Below are 27,183 nucleotides of genomic sequence, written 5' to 3' on the forward strand. Positions count from 1 at the left end.
AGCTTCTTTCCCCTGAAATTGCAGCAGATGACTCCATTTTCATAGTCTCTTAGGACTGATAGCAGGGTGGTCCAACTAATTCTGCTGTGGAAGATGTTGTGTAAAATGGCGGCCATGTTTAGTTTTACGAGCGGAATAGCCTAAAGAGCTTGGCTGTAAAGTTAAACAAGTCCGGAGAATCGTTCAAAGATTTTACCAGTTGTAAATCCTACGAATTTTATGGATCTCATGGTCGTATAAGATGTTATATAGGATAGGTGATCAATATGAGATCATGGGAGTTCAACACATCACCCTATCACTGATATGAGGAGTCTGTAGCCAATGGCTTGCATAGTGGCATACTAGTTTAATAAGTGGCTAGTAAGAGGTGAACATTGGTGAGGGTTTTCCTTCAGATAGAGGTATTATAGAGAGTCAAGTACTTCAATGACTGATGATACTTTGCCTGATGAGTACAAAAAGTTTGACATGTCCTTAAAGACAGCCTGTCAGGTGCACACCAAAGCACCAGTAGATCTTGGACCCATAGTTTAGTGTCCCAAATATCCCTATACAATACCTATCTGTGCCTGGGTGTTCAATAGAACTCCTTATACTCTTGGCAGATGCACAGATCTTAAATGAAACCACATGGTACACCACAACTTCGCTGCGCATGCGCCAAATGTTTGGTGCACTGGCAGTGAATTTGCGCCACTGTCCTGGCTTCTTTGAAGAACTGCACGTGTACTGGGAAAACCAGAGATGAGTTTGATGAGAACATAGACACCTGCACACAGAATGCATGTGGGATCACAATATGGACCCATAGGTGCTCCATGGGGCACTATAGTGCACTTCTGCGAGACCTTGCATTTTCTCCTACAAGCAGTGGTTCTAGGGAATATAAGCTATAAGATCCCAGGTACATGCACCAGATTTTCGGTCAGCGTGCTACCCATTATTATGGATCCATAATGATTTCTATGACTGAGGTGTGTCTTAGGATGGAGCTACAAAATACTGTATGGAGCAGGTCCTCTTTCTGTCTTTTTTTGCAGCTCAATCTTTCTTATTTATAGGGCCCCATCTGTTCCATATTCGATGACCTGCAAGTGACTACTGTCGTGTGGGTGGGATCCGATCAATAACTTTTTCTGAATTAAGTGAAATTTTGCAAAATATGTGAAATATTGCATTGCATAATGTCAGCATACCCCTCCTCACCATTGTTGAAAACCCTTCTACCCTGAATATCAGATCAGAGCTATCTTTAAGCGACAGTAGTCTTGATCTAGATAGTATAGCATGCACGATCTGCTCCGCTGTCAGCCCTTTAGAAGTGACATCATAACATTACATAAATATAGGGCATGTGAGTGGGCGAGTTTCTGCATCATTTCTGCTCCACGTTATTGTCTGTATTGTCTATTCCTTTATGTATAAGTGATTGTACTTGTCATCATTGTGACATTGCACTCGTGGGATGTGTGGTGTGTGTAGATAGTGGTATGGTGTTAATATGGAAAAGATTTCTTTAAACCACAATAGGCTAAATTCGCATATATTACATTGCTGAGGATTTAACCCATTGCATTACTTTCGTAACAACAATGTGTCGCAAATGCACTACACATAGAGCTAGAAATCCACAGCTTGCCCTAGAATATACTCAGATTTTTTTGCACAGCATGTGGAACAAGGTAATATCTTACATGGTAATATTCCGCACTATTTGTTCACATATAAAGACACAAAAAATGTCTAAGGCCCACATCTCTGTTTGGGGGGTTCCCAAGCGGACTGTCCTTTTTTTATGAGTATAGATTTACACTCAGGGGGTGCCCAAGTGGATTCTCTAAACGGAAGCCCATTGTGAGCACTTGAAAAAACAGGTATACAGATAGGTAATAGAGATGAGCGAACACTGTTCGGATCAGCCGATCCGAACAGCACGCTCCCATAGAAATGAATGGAAGCACCTGTGACGCCGGCCGCCGGCAAAGTCAGTGTTCGCTCATCTCTAATAGGTAACACTAGCGGTGATAACAAGTGATATACAATCTACCTCAAAATCAAAGTGTGGTGATCTCTACTGAGCTCAGACTACATTTTCTGTTACTCGTTATTGCAACATTTCAGTAAATTTTCCCAATATGACCTGTCTTTTTCTGTAGCTCTTTAAATTGATTCTAGACACTGCATGAAATGTATCAAAGAAAATGCACTGAAATTTTGGTGTAATTTGCACCATAAAGCTGTCTAGTATGCTCGGCGCCAAGTCCTTTAAACACCTTTTACACACTTTTCCAACTTGTGCAAAAACGTGATGTAGCCTCTAAGGAAAGGGACGTAGCAGCAATCATGTACACTCACCGGCCACTTTATTAGGTACACCATGCTAGTAACGGGTTGGACCCCCTTTTGCCTTCAGAACTGCCTCAATTCTTCATGGCATAGATTCAACAAGGTGCTGGAAGCATTCCTCAGAGATTTTGGTCCATATTGACATGATGGCATCACACAGTTGCCGCAGATTTGTCGGCTGCACATCCATGATGCGAATCTCCCGTTCCACCACATCCCAAAGATGCTCTATTGGATTGAGATCTGGTGACTGTGGAGGCCATTGGAGTACAGTGAACTCATTGTCATGTTCAAGAAACCAGTCTGAGATGATTCCAGCTTTATGACATGGCGCATTATCCTGCTGAAAGTAGCCATCAGATGTTGGGTACATTGTGGTCATAAAGGGATGGACATGGTCAGCAACAATACTCAGGTAGGCTTTGGCGTTGCAACGATGCTCAATTGGTACCAAGGGGCCCAAAGAGTGCCAAGAAAATATTCCCCACACCATGACACCACCACCACCAGCCTGAACCGTTGATACAAGGCAGGATGGATCCATGCTTTCATGATGTTGACCCCAAATTCTGACCCTACCATCCGAATGTCGCAGCAGAAATCGAGACTCATCAGACCAGGCAACGTTTTTCCAATCTTCAATTGTCCAATTTCGATGAGCTTGTGCAAATTGTAGCCTCAGTTTCCTGTTCTTAGCTGAAAGGAGTGGCACCCGGGGTGGTCTTCTGCTGCTGTAGCCCATCTGCCTCAAAGTTTGATGTACTGTGCGGCGTTCAGAGATGCTCTTCTGGCTACCTTGGTTGTAACGGGTGGCTATTTGAGTCACTGTTGCCTTTCTATCAGCTCGAACCAGTCTGGCCATTCTCCTCTGACCTCTGGCATCAACAACGCATTTCCGCCCACAGAACTGCCGCTCACTGGATGTTTTTTCTTTTTCGGACCATTCTCTGTAAACCCTAGAGATGGTTGTGCGTGAAAATCCCAGTAGATCAGCAGTTTCTGAAATACTCAGACCAGCCCTTCTGGCACCAACAACCATGCCACGTTCAAAGGCACTCAAATCACCTTTCTTCCCCATACTGATGCTCGGTTTGAACTGCAGGAGATTGTCTTGACCATGTCTACATGCCTAAATGCACTGAGTTGCCGCCATGTGATTGGCTGATTAGAAATTAAGTGTTAACGAGCAGTTGGACAGGTGTACCTAATAAAGTGGCCGGTGAGTGTATGTTGCAACATCATGCACCAAAAATGCACCAAGCACTTTTAGGCTAAGGCCCCACATAGCTAAACACAGAAGAATAATTGAATTTTCAGAGTTTTCCTCTGCAAACTTTCAGCTTATTATAGCCATAGGGAAAACACTAGCTTTGCCATAGATATAATTGACAGGCTGCGATGCTTTGTGGATGGGATTAGGCAGAATCCCATTCACTTTGCAGGTACTTTAAAACTCTGCATTTTTACAACGTGGAGCTTCAGCCTTAACCGAGCTAGTAAGTGGTGATGGTGAAGCTTTAGACTAGACAATATAACAATACACCAGACGCTACAGTGTGAAGATAGATCTGGGGCACTTTAAGACAGTATTAGTAAATCTGCCTCATTGTATCTACATGGAAAGAATATGCAAATCTGACTTCCATGATGTAATTAGGATGCCAGTGCCTCAAGAATGCACACCAATAGAGGGCGCTCACTGAGAATGTGCAAGTCTATCTTCCATGATGTAATTAGGAAGACAGAGTCTCAGTCAAGCAAACCAATAGAGGGCACTCCCTTTAACATCATGCCGACCTTCTCAGAGGCCTTTGTTTGCAATGATGTTGGGATTATACCAGGTACAGTCTCTCAGCCAAGGACAGCTGTTTTGATGTGTTGCATCTCATCAGCTTGGCGCAGAGAGGACTGACCTGGCAGACGTGAGAGGCTTAGACAGGGTTGAGGGGATATCGTTGTATCTAGACATTCAACCTAAAAAGTATCAAAAGACAACAGGGCCAAGTTAAACTTGACCTTGGCATTATACATACATCCATGTCTATTTGAAAAGGGGCAAGATATAATGGGTCATAAGCCTCTTTTTAAGTGCTGTAATCATCAGAAAAAAATTAAAAAGTCACAATTTTTTGAGCAACTTCAGCATGTCCAAAGAAATTTGCAGTTTTGTCAAAAAACTTGCAAAGCGGTAATGATAATAGGGCAAATTTATCTTGTCTTAATAAGCAGCCCCACTGGCGCACCGATAGAGAGATTTAAGGCTACGGTCTCTTCATAAATTTCTCGAAAGTCCTGACGCCAGAATGGAAAGCTGCATCAGGTAGGAACTAGTGTAGCTCTCCATTCTAACTTACGTCAGAAAAATAAAATTAATTAAAAAAAAAAAAAACTATGAAATGAACAAAAGCCAAAAAGATACATTTTGTAAAAAATTTTGAAGAAAATGGCAGATATTTTTTAGAAAATCTATTTCTTGCAGAAATCTAACGTGTCCCATTTTCCTTCCACACTGCGACACAGATTCATCTCCAGTAAGATGTTAGATTTGGTCTGTTGCAGATGCCATCGATCAATTAGGTTGAGATTTCGCTTTGTTCATTAATAATTTGCCATCTTTTCCGTATGTCCCTTCACCCTTTCAAGGCTTTGTTTACAGGCTCATTGTAAAATGAATCGTTTCTGGCATTTCAGAGGATAAACCATTGGCACTGGTTCAGATTAGTCTCCACGCTCTTGCTTGGCTTCTCTCCAGAGTGCTTGTACCAGGGAGTGTCCTTTGTCAGAAACCTGATAGACTCTTCTGCTATGGCCCCTGATAACAGAACCCTTAGATCAGTTGTGTGACAGGAAGATGAATTACTGGAGATGTTACGAATACTGGGATGGATGGGACCGAGGTTGAGCTGTCCTGGAGAAGTTGTCATAACATCTCTGTTTCTATCAGGGGATGATTAATCATGTCCCTTTAAAAGCCCTGCTATGATAAATAGTGTCTGTCTTGGAAAGGTTATCTCCTCCAGTGTCACTGATAATATCTTGGTCAGGTATTCTTCTGACTCATATGTTGCCCCTTTCTTATTGTCACCACTCCTTATCTTCTCTATCTTATTTCAGGTCCACCATCTGCTCCACATAATCCGATATCAACAGTCAATGAGACATCCGTCATTATGGAGTGGAGCCCCCCAGAGGACTCAGGAGGTCGGAAGGATGTCACATATAACATTCACTGCAGAAGGTGTCTACTAGAAGGGCAAAAATGTAGCCCATGTGGAAGTGGGATCCATTATATTCCACGGCAGTTCGGTTTGTCCCATCCTCGTGTACTCATCACAGACCTTCTGCCTTATACCAACTATACGTTCGATATTGAGGCGTTGAATGGCGTCTCTGAGCTGAGCTCTGGACCTAAAAAATTTATTTCTGTCAATATCACGACAAGTCAAGTAGGTGAGAAATCTTTCTTTTATGTACAAACCGAGACGCTCTTGATTCTATAAGGTGATGATATTATAATAATGGCAAACTCAGCCCTTCTTCTATCCGTTCACAATGCCATTGGTGGGCGTAGAGAGAAGACAAGGTCTATGGGTTTCAGCACTATATACACTTACTGAATAGGAATGGGTTTTTTTCCAAACTGTGAAAAAGAAAAAAGAAAAGAAAAAGCAGGGTTGCTTTGGTTTGCAATTGTCATATAAAAGCGTTAACTCACAACCTTCAACAACTACAGTATGGATCAAGACATAATGGGGGGATCAATGTCACATATACAAATGTAGTGTACTTGGTGTCGGGTTTGTTTTCTGCTGTATTGCACAGTGAACGCATCTTATGTTGTGTAGAAAATGTACAAGGATGTCTTTCATGGACAGGAAACATGAGCAAGTAATTGGAATGCAAAAAGTTAACATAAGACACTGAAAGGGTTGTATGTTACGGACAAGGGATGTGACCCTAGATATCACCATTTGCTAGGTGTATTGCTGCAATCTCTAGAACTGTAATGTGAATAGTGTTCAGTTCTGCAGCGCCTCCACAGGACAAATATGGCATTATCAACAGAGGATTGTTACACATTGAAATTGTGCGGCTGTTCTCATAGCGTTGGTAGTTGCAGATTTGGCCATAATGTAACGCACCCAATTGTGTAGACCTGGAAATCAGGTGGAGCAGCAGAAGTGGGTTGTACTATGGCTTTTTGTATTATTATTACTAATTAACAATAAATATATATATATATATATATATATATAGTGTATATGTGTGTGTATATATATATATATATATATATATATATATATATGTTGGGTGAGTTGGGTAAGTAAATTGGCTGCTACCTATTGGGATAATCCAATAGGTAATGGACCAATATAAGGGTCATAAAAAGGAACAATGTACCGTATATACTTGAGTATAAGCCGACCCAAATATAAGCCAACCCCCCCCCCCGAATTTTACCACAAAAAATGGGAAAACTTATTGACTCGAGTATAAGCCGAGGAGGGGGGAAATGCAGCAGCTACTGGAAAATTTCAAAAATTAAAATGGTCAGAGTTTTTGGGTGCAGTAATTGCTGGGTGCTGCGAAAGGGGAGGGGGTGTTTTGGTTGTCTGTCTGCCCCTTCCCTGAGCTTGAGGACTGCTTTTTATTACCTCACTTGGAATTCAGCCTGGCTGAGTATAGGGGATCTGCAGTGCTCCTATTAACCCCTTCCCGACGGAACAGGAGCACTGCAGATCCCCTATATTCAGTAGACCGGGCACTTTCAGACACAGGGATACCTAATGTGTATGTTTCACAGTTATTTTCTACTTTTGTGTGTATTCTAGGGAAAGGAGTGATTTAGAACTTTTAATTTTTTAATTTTTATAAAGCTTCTTTTTTTTCACCCCACTATTTTATGGGAGGTTCTATACATTGATATTGCTGCTGGTCATAGACCTCCCCCCCTAAAAAAAAAAAAAAAAAAAAAAAATTTCTTTTTTGCTGACTCGAGTATAAGCCGAGGGGGACTTTTTCAGCACAAAAACTGTGCTGAAAAATTCGGCTTATACTCGAGTATATACGGTACTTGTGAGATCCATTAAAGTGGACAATGTATTTTATGAGACTCATAAAAAGGGATAATGTATTGTGTGGAGCCTGGTAAAAGGGGCAATATACTGTGTGGGAGCCAGTAAAGGAAAAAAAAAAGTACTGTAGGGGCCAATACCTGGGGCAATAAGTCTGTGAGAGTCAAGTAAATGGAAGCTACTAAGTGGTGATTATTTTGATCTGCAAATGAGTGGGCAGTTCCAGTAAATAGGGGGGATTGCCTAAACATTTTGATTAATGGATCCTCCAGAAATAATTTTTCTTTGTATCAACGAAAATACAATCCTCTGAATTAGGGTTGAGCGATCGGGATCGGGAAAGATAGGATAACGATCGACGATCAAGCAAATTTCACGATCGTGTTTGGGATGGGCTGGAAAATTATCGAAAATCAGATTTTAAAAATGATCCTGAAATCTCAAGAGGGAGAGGGAAGAGGGGAAACTCATTGTAAGAAGTCTCAGCTCTGACTAATATATGGGGATCCTGAACATGGCGACTCCTGTCTATTAAAGTGACCCTTATGTTGATAATACAATTTTCACTATAAGACATAGTTAGAGGGATTGTGTCCACAGGATAAGGGATAAGCATTAGATTGCTGGGGTCCAACCACTGGGATCAGGAAAAAGGCGAGCATAAAGTTCCCCTGAATCCCTCCTCTGCACTTGCATGGCGGGTGCTCCATTCACTTGCATAGGACTACCGAAGAATGCAGTCCCTGCAGACCCATAGAAATGAATAGAGCGTTGGTCATGCTTTATTGACAGGGAGGACTCAAGGGAATGTTCTGCTCCCCATTCTTCTGACTTGGGGTACCATCAGTTGGATCCCCAGCGAACTGACTCTTCTTCCCTATCTCGAGAATGGGTAAGTGTCTGTAGTGGCGCAAACCCTTTAAATTACCTGGTGACCTCCTTATTACCATTTCTAAGAAGTTCGTCTAATTTTCAGTACCTTTTTGTTTCTGTAAATGGGTTGCCAGCTTCTCAGTCACCTCTGTACACACTGTGCTTTGTTAGTCTGTAACACCCCCCTCTGCCTCAGGTCTCGGCCTACACGGTGCATGCTGTGCACTCTTACACTACTGAAGTACCATGTGCATAGATTAGTCTGAGGAGCTGCTGGACATTTCACAGGAATGTCGAGGGGGTGGAAATCAAAAGAACCCACCTGAAAGATTCAAGAAAGAAGGCGCACTGAGACCGAACACCGGCCAATCTTTACCCAATGGGGGAGCAATTTCACATTAACTATAGATCATTGAGCTGTTATAAAGTACTGTACCTCTTCATCATATCATAGCAACTAAATGTTACTACTTTATATCTACTTTATCTCAGCTTCATCAACCTCACTTATGTAACCTTATATATCACAGCTCAGCTTCTCTCCTCTGTCATATAACCCTATATATCACAGAGCTCAGCTTCTCTCCTCTATCATATAACCCTATATATCACAGCTCAGCTTCTCTCCTCTATCATATAACTCTATATATCACAGCGCACCTTCTCTCCTCTATCATATAACCCTATATATCACAGAGCACAGCTTCTCTCCTCTATCATATAACCCTTTATATCACAGAGCTCAGCTTCTCTCCTCTATCGTATAACCCTATATATCACAGAGCTCAGCTTCTCTCCTCTATCGTATAACCCTATATATCACAGAGCTCAGCTTCTCTCCTCTATCATATAACCCTATATATCACAGCTCAGCTTCTCTCCTCTATCATATAACTCTATATATCACAGAGCACAGCTTCTCTCCTCTATCATATAACCCTATATATCACAGCTCAGCTTCTCTCCTGCTATTATATAACCCTATATATAACAGAGCTCAGCTTCTCTCCTCTATCATATAACCCTATATATCACAGCGCACCTTCTCTCCTCTATCATATAACCCTATATATCACAGAGCACAGCTTCTCTCCTCTATCATATAACCCTATATATCACAGCTCAGCTTCTCTCCTGCTATTATATAACCCTATATATAACAGAGCTCAGCTTCTCTCCTCTATCATATAATCCTATATATCACATAACTCAGCTTCTCTCCTCTGTCATATAACCCTATATATCACAGAGCTCAGCTTCTCTCCTCTATCATATATCCCTATATATCACACAGCTCAGCTTCTCTCCTCTATCATATAATTCTATATATTACAGAGCTCAGCTTCTCTCCTCTATCATATAATTCTATATATCACAGAGCTCAGCTTCTCTCCTGTATCATATAACTATATATATCACAGAGCTCAGCTTCTCTCCTCTATCATATATCCCTATATATCACAGAGCTCAGCTTCTCTCCTCTATCATATAACTCTATATATCACAGAGCTCAGCTTCTCTCCTCTATCATATAACCCTATATATCACAGAGCTCAGCTTCTCTCCTCTATCATATAACCCTATATATCACAGAGCTCAGCTTCTCTCCTCTATCATATAATCCTATATATCACAGAGCTCAGCTTCTCTCCTCTATCATATAACCCTATATATCACAGAGCTCGGCTTCTCTCCTCTATCATATAATCCTATATATCACAGCTCAGCTTCTCTCCTGCTATTATATAAGCCTATATATCACAGAGCACAACTTCTCTCCTTCTATCATATAACCCTATATATCACAGCGCTCAGCTTCTCTCCTCTATCATATAACCCTATATATCACAGAGCTCAGCTTCTCTCCTCTATCATATAACCCTATATATCACAGAGCTCAGCTTCTCTCCTCTATCATATAACCCTATATATCACAGAGCTCAGCTTCTCTCATCTATCATATAACCCTTTATATCACAGAGCTCAGCTTCTCTCCCTCTATCATATAACCCTATATATCACAGAGCTCAGCTTCTCTCCTCTATCATATAACACTATATATCACAGAGCTCAGCTTCTCTCCTCTATCATATACACCTATATATCACACAGCTCAGCTTCTCTTCTCTATCATATAACCCTATATATCACACAGCTCAGCTTCTCTTCTCTATCATATAATCCTATATATCACATAACTCAGCTTCTCTCCTCCATCATATAATCCTATACATCACAGAGCCCAATGTTCACTTTTATCCTTGCTTCTCATTGTTTTACGTGCATTTTATTTTAATTTTGGTAGCTCAAACCTTTCTTCTGCTGTAATATATACAAATTACAGAAATATGAGCGCATGCAGTGTTCTTTTCAATAAACTTAATTCATATAGTCCAAATCAACAATTTTCTTGATATAAAATTAATTGCAGTTTTATTTCTTGCACCATTAGATCACTGTGTTCTTTTCATTACTTTTCATTTTCATACAGTATTTGTTCATTTCATCACCGTTTTACGGGAGAATGTCCCAGCATTGTAATTACATCTAATTATACAGAATGTGTTAATTTACTTTAGAATGATAAACTGCATCTGCGTGTATTATCTGATATTGGGTTTTTTTCTTATTAGGCTATGTTGATTTTTTTCTTCCTATTAAGGTTGTCTCCAGACATAATTATCAAAATCATAGCCCCGATAAGTGTAACTGTATAATATAGAGTTGCATATGTCATTGGCTTCCATTGGCTTCAATACTAATGCCAGTGCTTATGGGCCCCCTAAGGCTCCTGGGCCCAGGTGTAACTGCACTTTTTTCCCCCTTTTCGGTGACCCTATCAAAAGGATACTCATTTTGGGATATGATGGACCCATGTTCGGGTTGGGAGCATTCTAGACATATATGATGTGAATACACTAGTACAAGTCTGATATGATATTAAAAAAATCTAAAAATATTCAAACAATGAATAGAAATGAGTTATTATAGAGGACTATTAACCTTTTAAGCTAATGACTTCTAATCTTGTAAATTTGTCCTCAGTCAATGTAATCCTGAAGGAACGAAAGAGCAAAGACAGCGTCACGTTGGCTTTTCAAGGACCGGAGAAGACTAATGATGCAGTGGTGGAATATGAAGTAATCTACTATGAGAAGGTCAGTGCTACAAGCATATGTTCACCGTCTCCCCGGATATAGCAATGTAAACTGATTAGTATTTGCTGTTTCTTGTTCCCTGCAGAATCAGAAGGAGCAAAATTATACAATACTGAAAACCAAATCTACTTTTATGACTGTGGATGGCCTAAAACCTGGAACCACTTACGTGTTCAGAGTCCGAGCTCACACAGTCGGAGGGCAAGGAATATATGGGGGCGAAATAGAATTGGAGACGAGTACGGAAGGTAAATAATATGTGTTACGTGTGAGTCAGATTCTATCATATAACAATTATTAGTACGTTTTTATCTCTTCACACTCAATTTAAATATAGAAAGAAAGAAGACACCAAGATGGAATAATTTAATGAATGCCAAACTATTGAGCGGTACACAAGACCACCCTGCTCCAGTGCAAGGAGCAACACAACCTAATATTCCTTATTTTCATGTAAAAAGCTATGGTATTTAAAGGGGTGCTCCAAGTCATCCTTTTACCTCTTCGGTGGGCAGGTGATCCAGTGGAGAATTTCCATTCAGGTTTCCAGTGTTTCTGATCTTTGACATGTACGTGACCGATACAGCCAATCAATGGCTGAGATGTGATTAACATTAATGCTCGGCCACTGATAGGTTGACGTGCTCCCATGCAGGCAACACGTCAGTAACCCCAGCAGGTAATGGGCCCTGTTTACTTACCAATCCCCGCTCCTATTATGGCCACCTGCTCTTCCCCTATTGCGGAGGAAGCGATGAGCAGGAGCGGGTATTGGTAAGTGAACCTCACAAACACTGCTATCATTATACGTCAGGGTCTTTTCATACCTAGGAGTATAATGATTGGAGTCCCAGAGGAGGTGAGGGAACATAAAAAACACTATTTGCCTTGGGGCCCCGCCATTCCTAGTTATGCCACTGGACCCAAGTGGAGACTCTGTTGGGTCCCTAGTGAACAAAGAAGTAAGTATATAGTGATTTTGACTTTAAGCCTTTCCAGAATGTAAAAATACCTCTTGAAATATCCCTTTAACATGTCATGGTGATATATCAAGTCAGAATATCTGAACAGAGGGGGCCCTGGTGTTGCGACCCCCACTGATTGTTAAAAGGAAGATGAAGTAACTCTTAATGAAAGGAATCTATTAACCCACGCAACCAGTTTTCTTTCTCACGTGACCTTTTCTTGCACCTAAGCTGCACTACTTTGATTCCTCGGCGTGTCACTTGCTACTTTTTACAAAAGATACCGAGGCAGATTGAAGAGGGGACACCTCAGTCCAACAAATTTACAATAATTCATACCAGAAAGTGTTCATGAGCTAATTTCTGACTGGCACAAATTTCAATTATGGTGCACAGTAGCGTGCCAGAACTATTAAGAGGTCGGAGTCTCTCGGTAACTCAGGTACATCTTGCACCAGTTGGGGACTTAATTAAGACTGGTGAGCAGAACGCTTGTCTTATTAAATTCTCCCCATTTTATGGGTTCATAGAAATTCAATGGGGCAGATTTACTAATAATGTTTTAAAGGGGCTCTATCACTAGATTTTCGTGTTTTTAGCTAAAGATTAGGTGCTGCTAATCGTTTGTAGAAAGACCCCCCCATTTTTGTTAATTACCGTGGAAATCGATATGCAAATTAGCTCCACCGTGCACGGTGGGCGTTCCATGCACCCCCTTGTGTCATACCTTCTGGATGCCCACTGCTGCCTCCAAGCCCTCCTCCTCCTGCTTATTCACCGCCTCCATCATCGGCGGTTTCTATTGCAATCACGTGTATGCGCAGTAGTGCTCCCTCCGGCGCGCTACTGCGCACGCTCCAGTACCATTTTCCTGTAGAGAACATTGCGAACTGGCGCTGGAGCATATTCAGCACACACGTTATTTCAATAGAAACCGCTGACGATGGAGGCGGTGAATAAGCAGGAGGAGGAAGGCTTGGAGGAAGCGGTGCACAGTGGAGCTGATTTGCATATCGATTTCCACCATAATTAGTAAAAACGTGGGGTCTTTCTACAAACGATTAGTAGCACCTGAATAGCCCTTTTTAAAGGCTATTCAGGCATATCTTTAGCTAAAACCACGAAAATCTAGTGCTAGAGCCCCTTTAAACAGTGCAACCTTAGATTAGATCAAACTACACCAGATTTATCACAGTATCTAATCCTGCATGATCCACCTGGTGTATATTTTGGCTTGGATCATAACAAAAAAAAATATTCCAAAAATGTATCAATTTATTCATTACTCTGTTTGGGCAAATAAGAGAGGAACATCACAACGTAGAGCTATAAGAAAGAAAGTTCTACTACGAGGAATACATGCATTTTGTAAAGCAGACATGTCAGGAGAAGAGACAGGGCCTCTTTAACACTGTAGCCTGATTCCTTTGCAATGCCGTGGTGTTGGTCGTGTGCATCTCGCTTCAGGAGACGCAGTACCTGAAGCTGTCAGACAATGTGATAATGCTAGAATGTGCTAGATAATAAGCAGATCCGAGAGGGTGTTAGATTGTAATAAACTGAAGTGCTAGACAGATAAAATGTCTCATCATCTCAACAGATGCTGCCTGATTATTTTCTTTCCTTCTTTACTTTCTAGAAGTACTGTACCCTGAATTGACCCAGCAGCAGAACTAGTATAGTATAGGTAGTTAAAGGGATTTTGCCATTACAGACACTAATCCCCAATGCGAATGACAAGGGCATTGCCAGGTCGTTCACTCAATTAAACAAAGACATGAGACATAGATGGATTGAATTGGAAACAGCATTAAATAACATAAATAACTATAACTTATTTAGGTGCCCACCCCTACGTTATCCCCCCCCCTTACCTGTAATATACCGCTGTATGTTAATGACCCAATGAAGGAGGTCCTCAAAGCCCCAAAACCCCCAAAACCAAATATATATGTCCCATTAGCACCAGGACTATTACCGCCAGCTGCACACCACCAGCTCAGGGGCACCACCTTCTTAAAGTTCCCTGGTGCTCACCATCCCTTCTATTTTACCAATGAGCCAAACCCAACCCAAACTACCAAATGGCCTTGAGGAGTCCAGCCCCTACTGCGGGGTCCTCCCCACCACAACCTTTTCCATAACTTTCCAGCTTTGAGGACTCCCCGCCAAGCTACTGTGACAGCAACCTAACCCCAGTTAATCAAAGAAAAAGACAGCAGGTAAATGGGTGGGGGCTGTGTAATTGAGGGCGCCTCACTTCTGACTGGCACGGTCCCGCTCAACCTTATATACTCCCCCTCCCCCATAACCCTCCCCTCTTGTCTCCTCTTACATCTAACAGTCGCCTTAACCCCTTCAAACCCATATCCTGTCTCCTCATTGCAGCCCCGTCATGTAGGCCTCCCTCTTAAAGCCTCTCTGGACAGGATTTCAGATTACTGGGGGTTAACCCTTGGGACCCTCAGCAATCAGAAGAACTGGAGCCTGAAAATCCCCCTGCATTCTTTCTCTGAATAAACTACCAGATTGCTTGCATGACTGGTGCTCCATTCACTTCTATGGTACAGGACCCAATCGCCTAATAAGTGTCTGTAATGGCAGAACCCCTTTCATTTTGGTGCAATCGGCCCAAATTGTATTTGTTTTTTATTCACTTAAAAAAGGCTCAGAATAATGAAAAAAATGATCATCCCACCAATCCCCTACCATTCCTATTGCAATGCATCATGGGACCCCTGATGGCCTCTACTTTATGGTTCCTCCCCATACTCTGGAAACGACCACTCAGCTAGTGATTTGGCTGGTGCACTCATCTGTATACCTTGTGTCACCCCTTCATCTGTCTAGTTTATCCCTGTGTTGGTCACATATCTGGATAATAGGCAAATGTTCTGAACAGAAGACTTTACAAGAATAATAAATGATTATTTACATGGACTATTCTGTTCACATTTCCCGATTTAGCAGAATTTGTCACATTGCTGTGTGATGAGTAATGAATCTATGAAAGCAATGCCTTTGTAATGATTCCTCATACATTCTCATTCTATGCCTCGCTGTCCTTCCTTGTACTCAGAATTCTTATTTACCAGACTACTCACTACAAGGATGAAACTTTTAGGCTCAAAAATAAACTATTGGATACATTAACTACTTCATCACTGGGTTATTTCCCTTGGTTCATGACCAGATACATTTTTGGGTTTTTGGTACAAGCAGTTTTGAGGGCTATAACACTAGCCCCAGTTATATGAGAAATACAGCCTACTAACATCAACTACGGAGCTGATCTGGGTCAACAGATTATGCCGTTCCCAACACTGGTAGATCATATGAATGCTGGGCTGGGAGGGATGTAACATCATGGTAGCTCCCATAGATGTATAGGTTCAAGGGCGTAACAATCATGGTCACAGGGAGTGCGCCTGCGACCGGGCCCAGAGAGGTACAGGGCCCGTGGCCAGCTGGAAATGGTCGGGGCCTGGTACCACTATGACAGTGGTTGGGGAAAGCCCTGGACAAAAGTCTGCACCCAGCCCAAAATACACCACCCGGGCCCTCAAGACACTTGTTACTCAAATGTATAAGTTCATCCATGTTGGTTAGCCAATATCTGGATATATATAGTCAAATGACTGGTTGTCAACTGGTTAAAGAGGACATGTTATCACCTCCATAAACACATTTGCACCAATTGATGGGCACAGTTGGATTTTTTCTCTCTAGACTACACCATGGCGACTACTCTTTATAATGTCAGGTAGGCGGCTCCATATGGTTATAACTGGAAGCTCCAAGGATCAATGCAAAATCTGTACCAGGGCCCCCAGTTACCATGTTGTAGCTCTAATACTGATGTCTTCTTATATTGTATAGAGGATTTTGGGCCCCCCAGAGCCCAGGTAGTGATTGCTATGTCTGCTCCCTCTACAGCTACACCCTGTGTATAATAAACCCATCAACCACAAGACTTAGAGAGCGAAAAATCTTTTAATTGTCACCACAAATTGCCATGTATAATAGAGGATAACAGAAGACTTTATATAGCGTTCTCACCATGTACACCATGTCGCTGTTGCCCTATCCGCATTTCATTCTTTATTAGCCTTTGTTTTCAGAAATACAATGACTCCTCTACAATAGACCGTCCCTTTAAGACCACCCCTTTATCCAGATTACATTTTTGTGGCAGAATTTTAGTTCCAACATATAATCATACAACGTATAAAATGATATGAGGACATTGTTGGACATGGTTTGATTCACTGCAAAGTGCAAAATGCTGAAACCTGCACAAACTCTTTCAGCTTCAAAGACAATCATGGCTGCTCCCCTATAAACAAAATCCCCTATTTTTACCGACTTTCCAGGAGTTTGCAACCTTTGTATACACGAGCAGAGAAAATCCATTAGACAAGGGATAAATTACCAGCATATTCTTATAAATCTAATTTATATTGCTTGTTTTTTCAAGCAGGTTATAAAGCTATTACAATAGCAGGATAGTGTCTTATTAATAAACTGTTATCTAAGAGACCTTCAAAAGGGCAAATAATGGAGATGTAGATGGGCCAACACACACAATGTACAAAAAAAAATACAAAAATATATGGCAGAACAAACTGTGAAGCTTTCCACTAACACATTTCCACTTCATTGGTGCCTTGAACTTGAAAGTGTAGCCAAGATGTTCCGAATATCTTCTCTGATCTGTTTTCGTCAATGTGATGCTGTGGGAACTTATGTTCATAGATGGTGGACTTGCCCAAAAGTGAGAAGGTTTGCATGGAGAATCTACAATATGCTTTACTCTGTTAGGCTAAAGCCCCATGTAAAAAAACACTCTGCATTAAAAACTTTTTCCTCCTCACTCACTTGTGTCTGGCTGTAAGACAACTGGCTGCAGCAGGAACATTCCCATGTACTCAGTTTACTATAGGACAAAAGATTGTCAAGCCATGCCCACTTTGCTTAGCCATGCCACCTCTACCCATAAACCAGAGGTGGAGTGGATTAGGAGGAGATTAAAAAGAGTCTGCCACCATAACGAAGCCCTACAGAATTGTTGCCTCAATTGCCAAGATATGGCTGTTTTTGTCAATATGCAGATGGACTGTCTGGAGCAATGACGTGTTGCCACTTACCTTACAATGGCAATGCCAAAGAGCGAATTTGCATATTGACAGAAACTTCAATATCTTGGCAACAGAGGCAAAGATTCACAAGGGGAAAGCACCGCTATCTATCCGTGGGACTGGTTGCTGTTCTGCGTTCCGTTGACAGATTCTCTATAACTCTTATGTTCTCGACAGAAATTCTACAAGACTATTTGAAACTATATCGCTATTTCTAGATTTTCGCTTTCCCTTAAAGTAGAGCAGATATAAAACAGGCGCAGATTAAGTTGATCTTGGCTATTGTCTATCTGGTAACCGCAGGTGCAGTACAGATGTGAGAATTTCTCGTAGGTGCCACCCAATGAAATACACAATGGATACTTCACACATAATCACCAATATAAGCCCCTCATTCCCGGAACAAATGATGTGTGAGTAGCTTTTCAAAAATAAGAATTAATGTTCCCGAAGGATCTGAGCGACATCCGGAATTTAATCCCAAATATAGCCTAATTTACCATTATCCACCGTGATTAGTGAATTCCCGAAAGGCTGTTTTGGAAAACATCCACTAATCTCCTCTGTATGTGTGAATGGAATTCACATATACAATGTGACCGGTCATTAGGAATACATAGGATTATATTGTTTATTTGGAAGCAGATATAATAAAAATTCATTTATTTCTTATTGTTATTTTTGTTTTATACGGTATGATAATTCTGTTTAATTTTATAAATGAAAGCTCATACAAGAGAGATAAAGTGTTCTGTATGTACTCTGCAATGAAATGAAATGATCACACACATACTATAGTTTAACCTAAACCTATGGTAAAAATGGCTTATCAATATCAGATCGGTGGGGGTTCAACACCTAGCAGCTTTACTGATCAGCCCATAGCCAGAGTTGGTGTGCTGAGCCGCAGTAACCCATCTCGGTCACTATGCGATGTACTTAGCTGTCTGCTTCCGGCTCAGTACACTATGCTGTTTCCGGAGATCGGAGACTGTCATTGCTTACATACATGAAACACTCTGTTTCTAGAGAGGAATTTTCTCCATGTATGATCAAGCTTACTATTACAGATAAAAAATAATGGTATTAGAAAAAAAATACAAGTCATTTTATTGCTTTCTGTGTGTTTGTATTTCAGATATGATCGCCATAACTGATCCTAACCAGATTACTATATTGGCAATATCAGTGGCTGGCGGGATCATCCTACTCATTTTCCTGGTGACCTGTTTCTTTGTCAGTGGAAGGTAAACCCTTTATACGGATTGTTATTTCTAATATTCTTATATTTTGTGCTTTATTATGTCAGTACTAGTCTCATGCTTGGTAGCAAATGTTCGAAAGGCCTCTTCTTCCATACTTATGTGGATGTTTAGCGGATTTCACCGTTTGTATCGACAAGTACGCAATGTATTCTAAAATCTGTGACCTTTGCTGTACATTTGAAAATCAATGTGGATTTGTCTGTAATGTGAGACTGGGGTTTTGAGGATTTCATGCACTTCTATTGTGCAGCAGTTTGCTGTGGATTTTCCATAAGGAATTCACAATGGAAATCTGCAGGAGATGTGACTAATGTGAACATGTCCTATCGTGAACATGACCTATTGAGAATATGTCCTATCATGAACATGTCCTATCGTGAACATGACCTATCGTGAACATGACCTATCGTGAACATGACCTATCGTGAACATGACCTATTGAGAATATGTCCTATCATGAACATGTCCTATCGTGAACATGTCCTATCGTGAACATGACCTATCGTGAACATGTCCCATTGTGAACATGTCCAATCGTGAATATACCCTACTGTGTAAATGTCATATCGTGAACGTGTCCTATCGTGAATGTGACCTATCGCGAATACACCATATTGTGAACATGTCCCATTGTGAACATGCCCTATCATGTAAATGTCCTATTGTGTAAATGTCCCATCGTGAACATGTCCTGTTATGAACATGTCCTATTGTGAACACGCCCCATCATGAATATGTCCTATCATTTAAATGTCATATCGTGAACATGTCCTATTGTGACCATGCTGCTTTCTCATGAATGATCTGTTTTGATCATCATCACCATTTTTGATCCATGTCCAATCTGTGTGCAATCCGTTTTGCAATCCATTTTTTGGATTATGTTTTTTTTTAATTTTTTTTGCATCATCTATGAATCTGTGAAAATGGATGAAACATGGACAGCACACGGATAATGTCCATTTTTTCACAACCCCATAGACTTGCATGGCAGAGACAAGTAGAAGAAATCTAATAATATACCGCAAACAACAATTGTTTTTCTCACCAGACCTGTGAATGGCTCCATTCACTATTATGGGTCCATTTGCTGTTTGTGTGTTGTATTCATGTGATATAGATGTAATACAGAAGATATATCACCCAGCCTCCTCTGCTCTGTACATTTACATCTTCTTACGACAATATGCACATGACAAAGACATCATCCGGATCAACCAAGACCACCATCAACTAAACAATAACCCTATGTTAAGCAATGCAGCCTATTGTATCACTTTATCCACAACACAACATGTATAAAATGAATGCGTAGTGCATCGGGACCCTCAGCTAATTTTTGTCAATAAGTAATTGTCATCACCCCATTGATATAGGTTATGGCGACAATGCTCTGTGTTTGTCTACAGCAGCATCTACAGTAAGCCAAGGTTACCTTGGTGCAGTTACCTATTCTTACTGATTACGCTATTGATTACTGTGCACACTGTAATGATCGCTGCTTCTTTTTTCAGGAAGATCTTTGCTTTGTTTTCTATCATTGGCTTTCCTGCTCATTTAGCTCTAGTGCTTTCTATTGACTCTTACTGGAAAGATTATAGAGTCATTTTATAAAAGATTGCAGGGCAGCAAATCTGGGAATCCAGTAATATTCATTTATATAGTAGGGGCCACGTATTATATCAAGAAAGGTGATAGCCAAGGCCATAGCTGTGTCCCTCCTAATGATTGCAGGTACACTGTTAAAGGGGTTGTCCAGTCAGAGCAAGTAACTCCTATCTGACTGCTACGACCCTCACTGATCACGGAAATTAAGCAACGGGACAGGCATTGCTCTCTATAGCAGCCTCATTGAGATGAATGGATTCAAAACTGGGGTGCAAAATACCCTAATACTTGTGATTGGTGGGAGAACCCCTCTGAGCTTACTTGTTATCTTTTGGATATGGGGTAACTTGATCTGACTGAAATACCCCTTTGAACAGTCTATACACATTAGACATTGCCCAAAAATAGCTAAATGTTTGTTCCAATGGCACTTATAGATCAGCCTTGTAAGATATTTTGGGTCAGTCAGCATTTCATGATCTGCCAATTTTGGCTCACTGCATTTATTAACAACTAATTTGGCCCCTAATTTATTTAGTTTAGTCATTAATATTGATGGTAGGATCATTTGTATGAACAATTCCCCTTTTACTGTCCCTTGATGGCCATTGGAAAGCTAATGTGTATGGGCAGCTTTGCGTTTTATTCACACATCTGGGGTTGATCTCAGCCACATTTTTCACAGTTGTGTTTCTTGGTCCATGGAATCAAAGCAGAGAGTCCAGTCCATAAAAAATGGTGCATGCACTGAGCAACTCGTCCATGTGAATAAAGCATAAAGAAATGAGTTTCACTTTAAGCCAAAGCCAGGAGTAATAGCACCAGTCCTTGATATTACATCTCCATTTATGACCCTCACCTGGTTTTGGCTCCAACAACCACAGTCAAAATACAACTTTGCTTAGATCAAATTTGGTTAAGGACTCCAATTTCTCATTAAACCAATTCAATACAATAGCCTGACATGATAGTGGTGAAATATTGTAACACAATATTATTTGGAAAAGCTAATCATTTCATGACACATACATCTGGATATGACAAGTCAAGAGGAAAAGTAGGGTAGGACATCTCTATAAGTGAAACAATTAGATGTTCATGATTGCATGGAGCCGTCTGCTGTCTGTATCAACCGTTGCAAGATTATATAATAGTGCCCATACTATATACAGACAATTAGAAGTCTTGAAGGAGAGCTGTGTCCCTTAAAAACACAGCACTAATATTCGCCGCTAGGTGTCCGTCCGTCAGTTTTATACTGAAACTGCTGGAGAGAAAAGTTCTCCATGCAGGAATTTTCTCTCTGACAATTTTAGGCAGTATTTACGGCGGAGTCTCCAATAGGGATTCTAACGCAGATCTGAACCTAACCTAAGTAGTCACAAACTCGCAAGAGCCTGTGGTCACAAATGTCACATGCAAAAAACCCTAAGTTGCACAAAAAATTGTTACTTTTTCATGGATGGTACAAAACTGGCATACAAGGTGTGATTACTGAAGTGTGCATGGAGTAGTCTAAGAAACTGGTGGCCATTTACAGAAATGAAGAGGCTAGGGTTGAGCGAAAGATCGGATCTCGATCGACGATCGAGCAAATTTCACCATGGGGATTGGCTGCAAAATGATTGAAATTCAGATTTTGAAATCTTAAGATCAGCTCAATACACAATATACAATTAGGGTGGTTGAGAGATCAAGATCGGGAAAGATCGGATCCCGATCGGCGATCAAGCAAATTTCACGATCGGGATCGGCTGGAAAATGATTGGAAATCGAATTTTAAATTTGATCCTGAAATCTCAAGATCGGCTCAACCCTAGAAGAGGCACATGGGAATGGGAGGGGCATACCACAAAGACTAAAAAGATAAGCACTGGTATTGTAACTGTACATTATTCGTTTATTGTTACATTTTTATTGTGAATGGGATCCCTTTTAAAAAAGTTGGGGGTCTACCTATCAGTACTTGAGATGGGTCTATGTGATCAGAGTCCAATGCAAAATTCTGTATTTCCTCACGTACCATGTGCTATCTATAATACTGGTGTCTTCTTATGTTGTAGGCCTTTGGAGCCCCTGAAACTCAAGGGCCTGGTAGCAATAGTTACCCCTATACTGCCTATAGCTACACCCCTAGTCTATGTATTGTAAGGCTCCGTTCCCATGGAGTAACGCGCCACTCATTTAGACACGTAAACATGTGTCAGAGCGCGGCGCTTCAAAACAGATCCCATTGACTTCAATGGGTGCCGGCTTATGCGCGCTACCCATTGAAATCAATAGGTTATAAAGCCTCCCATTGATTTCAATGTGTAGTGCGCGTAAGCCGGCACTCATTGAAATCAATGGGATCTGTTTTGAAGCACCTCGCTCTGACACGTGTTTACCTGTCTAAATGAGCAGCGTGTTACTCCGTGGGAACGGAGCCTTACTTATCTCTGTATACTTGTGAGGATGTGATTTCTATATGAATATTATTCCCAGACATGTCCATAGAACATTTCCATAATAAGGTAATAATGTGGGATAGTTGCTGACCCATGCTTTTGTATATTAGATAAGAGATGATTCTGGCACAAATATCCGCCATTGTTCTACATAACATTTAGTGACACAGAGATTCCTCTTCAAATGAGTCTTTTTGTTCAGTACAGATGAGACGCTCGGAGGATGAAAGGATTGTCACATTCAATGTGAATAACAAATCAACATGAAAATTCATCAAGGCAGGGGTTAAACAAATACAAGATAGAAACATAAATGTCTTTTATCCATTTAGCATGTGTTTGGCTAAAACAGTCTGAAGCCCAGAGGTTGTTTTCCAATTTTTTAGAATTATTTCTATATGTTCAGCAAATCCTAATGTTGCACCTATGCGGGCGTCCCTGTTCAACCACAAAGTCAGCTATATAATGTATATGTATTTCCCAGTCTTTCCAGAGTAGGATGAAGATTTGCCAGAGGTTTCCCCCAAGTACTTTTCTCTTGTTGTATCCATCCATTGACATTGGCTCAAAAAACAAACGTAGCAAAATCTGCGACAAAAAATCCTACATTTCAGCAACTTGGGATCTTAGCCAAAAGATGACTTTTTTACTTCCTCTTCTAGATTTAGTTCTTTCCATCCATTCATTAAGGCTACATTCACAGGACCGAGGTGTAAACAGTATGTGAAAAAAGGCCGTCTTGTATCTGAGGGTCAACCACTTTCATGGATCTCCTATACAATAGAACCAAAAATAGAATATGACCTATATTTTGACAGCTCAGAACCATCAAAGTAACGGTCATGTGAATAGCCCCCATTCCCTGACATTAAATTTAATGCTGCTGTATGACAGTCGTCATATGCCGCAAATCCACTATGGTGTAAATGTAGCTTAAGTGGTGCCAAACCATATGCCTAGTTAACATATCAGACACCAAAACTAACAGCACTGACTACTCTGGAACGGTGAGGGCTAGAAAAATAATTCTAAGGCCTAGTTCACACTGTGGAAACCTTTTCCACCCTGTGATTTCTCTGCGCGGCTAGCCGCAACGGGATCCCACTCCTGGTTTGCCCCAAATCAATGGACCTAATCGGGAGGGAGTCTTGTGCCGCGGATGCTGCTGCTGAGTCAGCCGTGGAATCCGCAGACTTTTTTGCAGGCGGATTTTGAGGCGGAAGTACTGGACGATGGTCCCCTTCAATGTGAGAAATGCTGACTCCATGATTTAGGAAACAGAGATCATATATTTATGGCATTTTCTGTGTGAATGCCATTGATGTAAATGATGGGAATACCGATTTAAAGAAAGCGATTGTTTCCCTTTTAACTATCCACATTATGGTTAGACCAAAAATTTGATGTGTGAACCTGACCTAAGGCTTATTCTGACCTTTATTGATGATACCTGTTGGTGTACATTGGAGACGCTTTCTACTCCTCCATACAACCAGTAATAATGTGTTATTTTCCTCTACCCGCCCTATATTAAGCCCAGTTTATCATTAGACATGGGCATATTGTACATCTAGGCAAACCGCAGCGAGCAGTCATTTTCTGCGTACAGTCCCAGCAGGATACTTGTATAATATTCCAGACACTCTATATTGTCTTATTTTATTTCGTCTGTTGTGTGACTATCATTTAGCCTTAGTCCTTCCACTAGGGGTTAAGCTGTTATTTGCAAAACATTTATTCTTTTTTTCTTCCTCTTATCGGGACAGATAAAAGAGACAAGGTCTGTAAACATCTGCATGTGATAAATGCATTAGACTGATACCGTGCATTTACATTCAGATATTACTGCTACATAATTTATTTTTAATAAAGCAAAAAATCACACAAAGTGCTCAGCGACGCTGTCTATGCAAGGCTTATCCAGAGTATACATAGATATAGAATATATATTCATGTATACATATGAGCCTGTCAGTCACAATTAGGGTTGAGCAATCGAGATTGAAAAAATCGGATCGAGTATATTTCACAATCCCGATCGGAATTCTGATCCCGATCTTTTCCGACGGGATCGAGGTCAGAGGTTAGTTCCCACAATGCTTGGCTACTGGAAAATCATTGTGGGAAAAGCAAACATTAGGGTTGAGTGATCGGGATTGGGAAAGATCGGATCCCGATAGGCGATTGAACAAATTTCACGATCGCGATCGGAATCAGGATCGGCTGGAAAATGATCGAAAATCAGATTTTAAAAAACGATCCTGAAATCTCAAGATTGGCTCAACCTTAGTCACAATCCTAAAGATAGAAGGGAGGCAGGACTTTAATACACCGGACTCAATACATGTCCAATGTATTCTCTTAGCGCTTCTAGTAGCAAAATGAGGCCTGGTTCAGGCAAAATCATAGCCGCAAAATAGCGCCGCATATATGATCCCAACTCCCATTGAAATCAATGGGAGCGTATACGGCCCGCACAAGCTCCCGCGGCGTAGACTTCTCAGATTACGAGCCAAAATACATCGTGTGAATGCACCCTTAGAGATTCCGTCTACCTGTCAACCAGTACAATATCCTCATGATATACTTTATTTTTTTGCCACTGTGCCCCTGACCAATTTTGGTTTTTAATTTGTCACCCATTGAAAAGACACAGCCCTGGAAAGTTATATATGAATTAGATCTTATTCGCCAAGTGGGCGGTAACCTTTATTTTCTCTGAGAAGGGTTACCACCCACTTGGTGAATTAAAGCTAACTTCCATATAACCTACCAGGGCCATATATTTTGAATGGGTGGATGGATTAAAAAATACAAAAAAAAAAAAAAGGAAAAACACAAATTGCCAAATTTATCAGCATTTTTAGTTGGTGACAGGTCCTCTTTAAAATTTTGCCTCTTTACCCCGATAATGTTTTTGGGTGTGAGACAGTACGGCGTCTAGCAGTTACATTTCACTCGTAACTGTGAGTATAGGAATATATTTCCACCGCATCTATTATAACCCGACATCTCCCTGCCTGAGAGACAAGTAATGAAGATACATGGGGAAGAGCGCGGTACAACTGCATAAAGAGCAAACATTTTTAATGATGCCGCATTAGAAGAGTAATGTTCTGGTAAACAAATAATTCAGTGCATTGTAAAAAGCCAACCTGCACTTAGACCGCCTATTCACAGACACTGTTCCCACTCCTCACTTATCTTCATTTATCAAAATCCAGAAGAAGAAGAATTAAAGGATGATTATTATATATTAGTCATAAACAGGGAGAGGCGTCCAGGGTCACATACATTCATGTCTATATAATACAGGGATAATATGTATTGGCGCTGTGTAACTGTGTTCTGTTTGCTAGCAGCGCTCCATATGTCAGTCAAGCGCTTCCCATAATTCATAATACATGACTATTACCCAGACTGCAACTCTGCAAGCAGAAATTGCTATTTTCTTTCTACATGCATATAGGTTTCCAGGGGGGGTAACAATAATGAGTGGAGCTCTAGTCTACCATGACCATATTCAGTAGCAAGTTCATAAAGGGATTTAAGGGATGTTCCAGGACTAAAATATTGACGACCTATGCTTAAAGGGGGTTTCCATCCCCACATTGAATTTTAATACTGATCAGTATGTGATCTGTAGGTTGTCGGAAGCTGCTAGTGGACAGGGAGCGCGTGCAGACCGATTCTATTCTAATAGTGGGAGCAGCATGGCACTTCTCCACGAGCACCACTATGCAGCGGACAGGACTCCTGCACCAATCCTGTTACTTGAACACTAGTGGTGCTGCACACGCTCCACGTCTTCTGACACCAAGAGGCTGCTGCAACAGTCTTGTGTTAGACCCCAGCAGATCACATACTGGTGACTTGTCCATGGGATAGGTATGAAAAATCTACTTGGTGCTGGACAACCCTTTTAAGTTGCATTCCACTGATGGAGTTATACTAGGAGGTCACTCCAAGGCTTCATTAGAGCTATCAGGCTACCTCTTGTGATTTGCTATATTGTGCATATTTTTTGTGGGGAAGAAGCATTAATATGGGTACAAATACAGATGCAGCAAAGGTTAACATGAGTCATAACAACGCTGTGGCACAGAGGGAGAACTCGACACGTTCAACGAATTTAGTAGTTTTTCTTATGAGATAGGCTATCATGGCACATAAAGTTATCATGGTGCAGAAAGTCAAGTTAAATGGTGCATCAGTTGACTTTTATTACGTGTCATACTATCTATATAAGTATAGAGTATTTTTGTGACTGCTCACTTGCTTTATGTATAGTCTGCATTTACATGC

General features: G+C 40.9%; 1 protein-coding gene across 2 annotated transcripts in view; it reads left to right on the forward strand.

Moving 5' to 3' along the window:
- Positions 1-27,183, forward strand: part of LOC142198178 (ephrin type-A receptor 3-like) — a 213,862-nt gene that overhangs the window by 90,185 nt on the left and 96,494 nt on the right. For both annotated transcript variants that reach the window (XM_075269072.1, XM_075269073.1), the window contains 4 exons: positions 5,464-5,799; positions 11,343-11,455; positions 11,541-11,703; positions 18,697-18,805. In XM_075269072.1, coding sequence (XP_075125173.1) covers positions 5,464-5,799; positions 11,343-11,455; positions 11,541-11,703; positions 18,697-18,805 — 721 coding nt within the window. The remainder of the gene's footprint in view (positions 1-5,463; positions 5,800-11,342; positions 11,456-11,540; positions 11,704-18,696; positions 18,806-27,183) is intronic.

Source organism: Leptodactylus fuscus, chromosome 3, assembly GCF_031893055.1.
Source record: "Leptodactylus fuscus isolate aLepFus1 chromosome 3, aLepFus1.hap2, whole genome shotgun sequence".
Lineage (NCBI taxonomy): Eukaryota > Metazoa > Chordata > Amphibia > Anura > Leptodactylidae > Leptodactylus > Leptodactylus fuscus.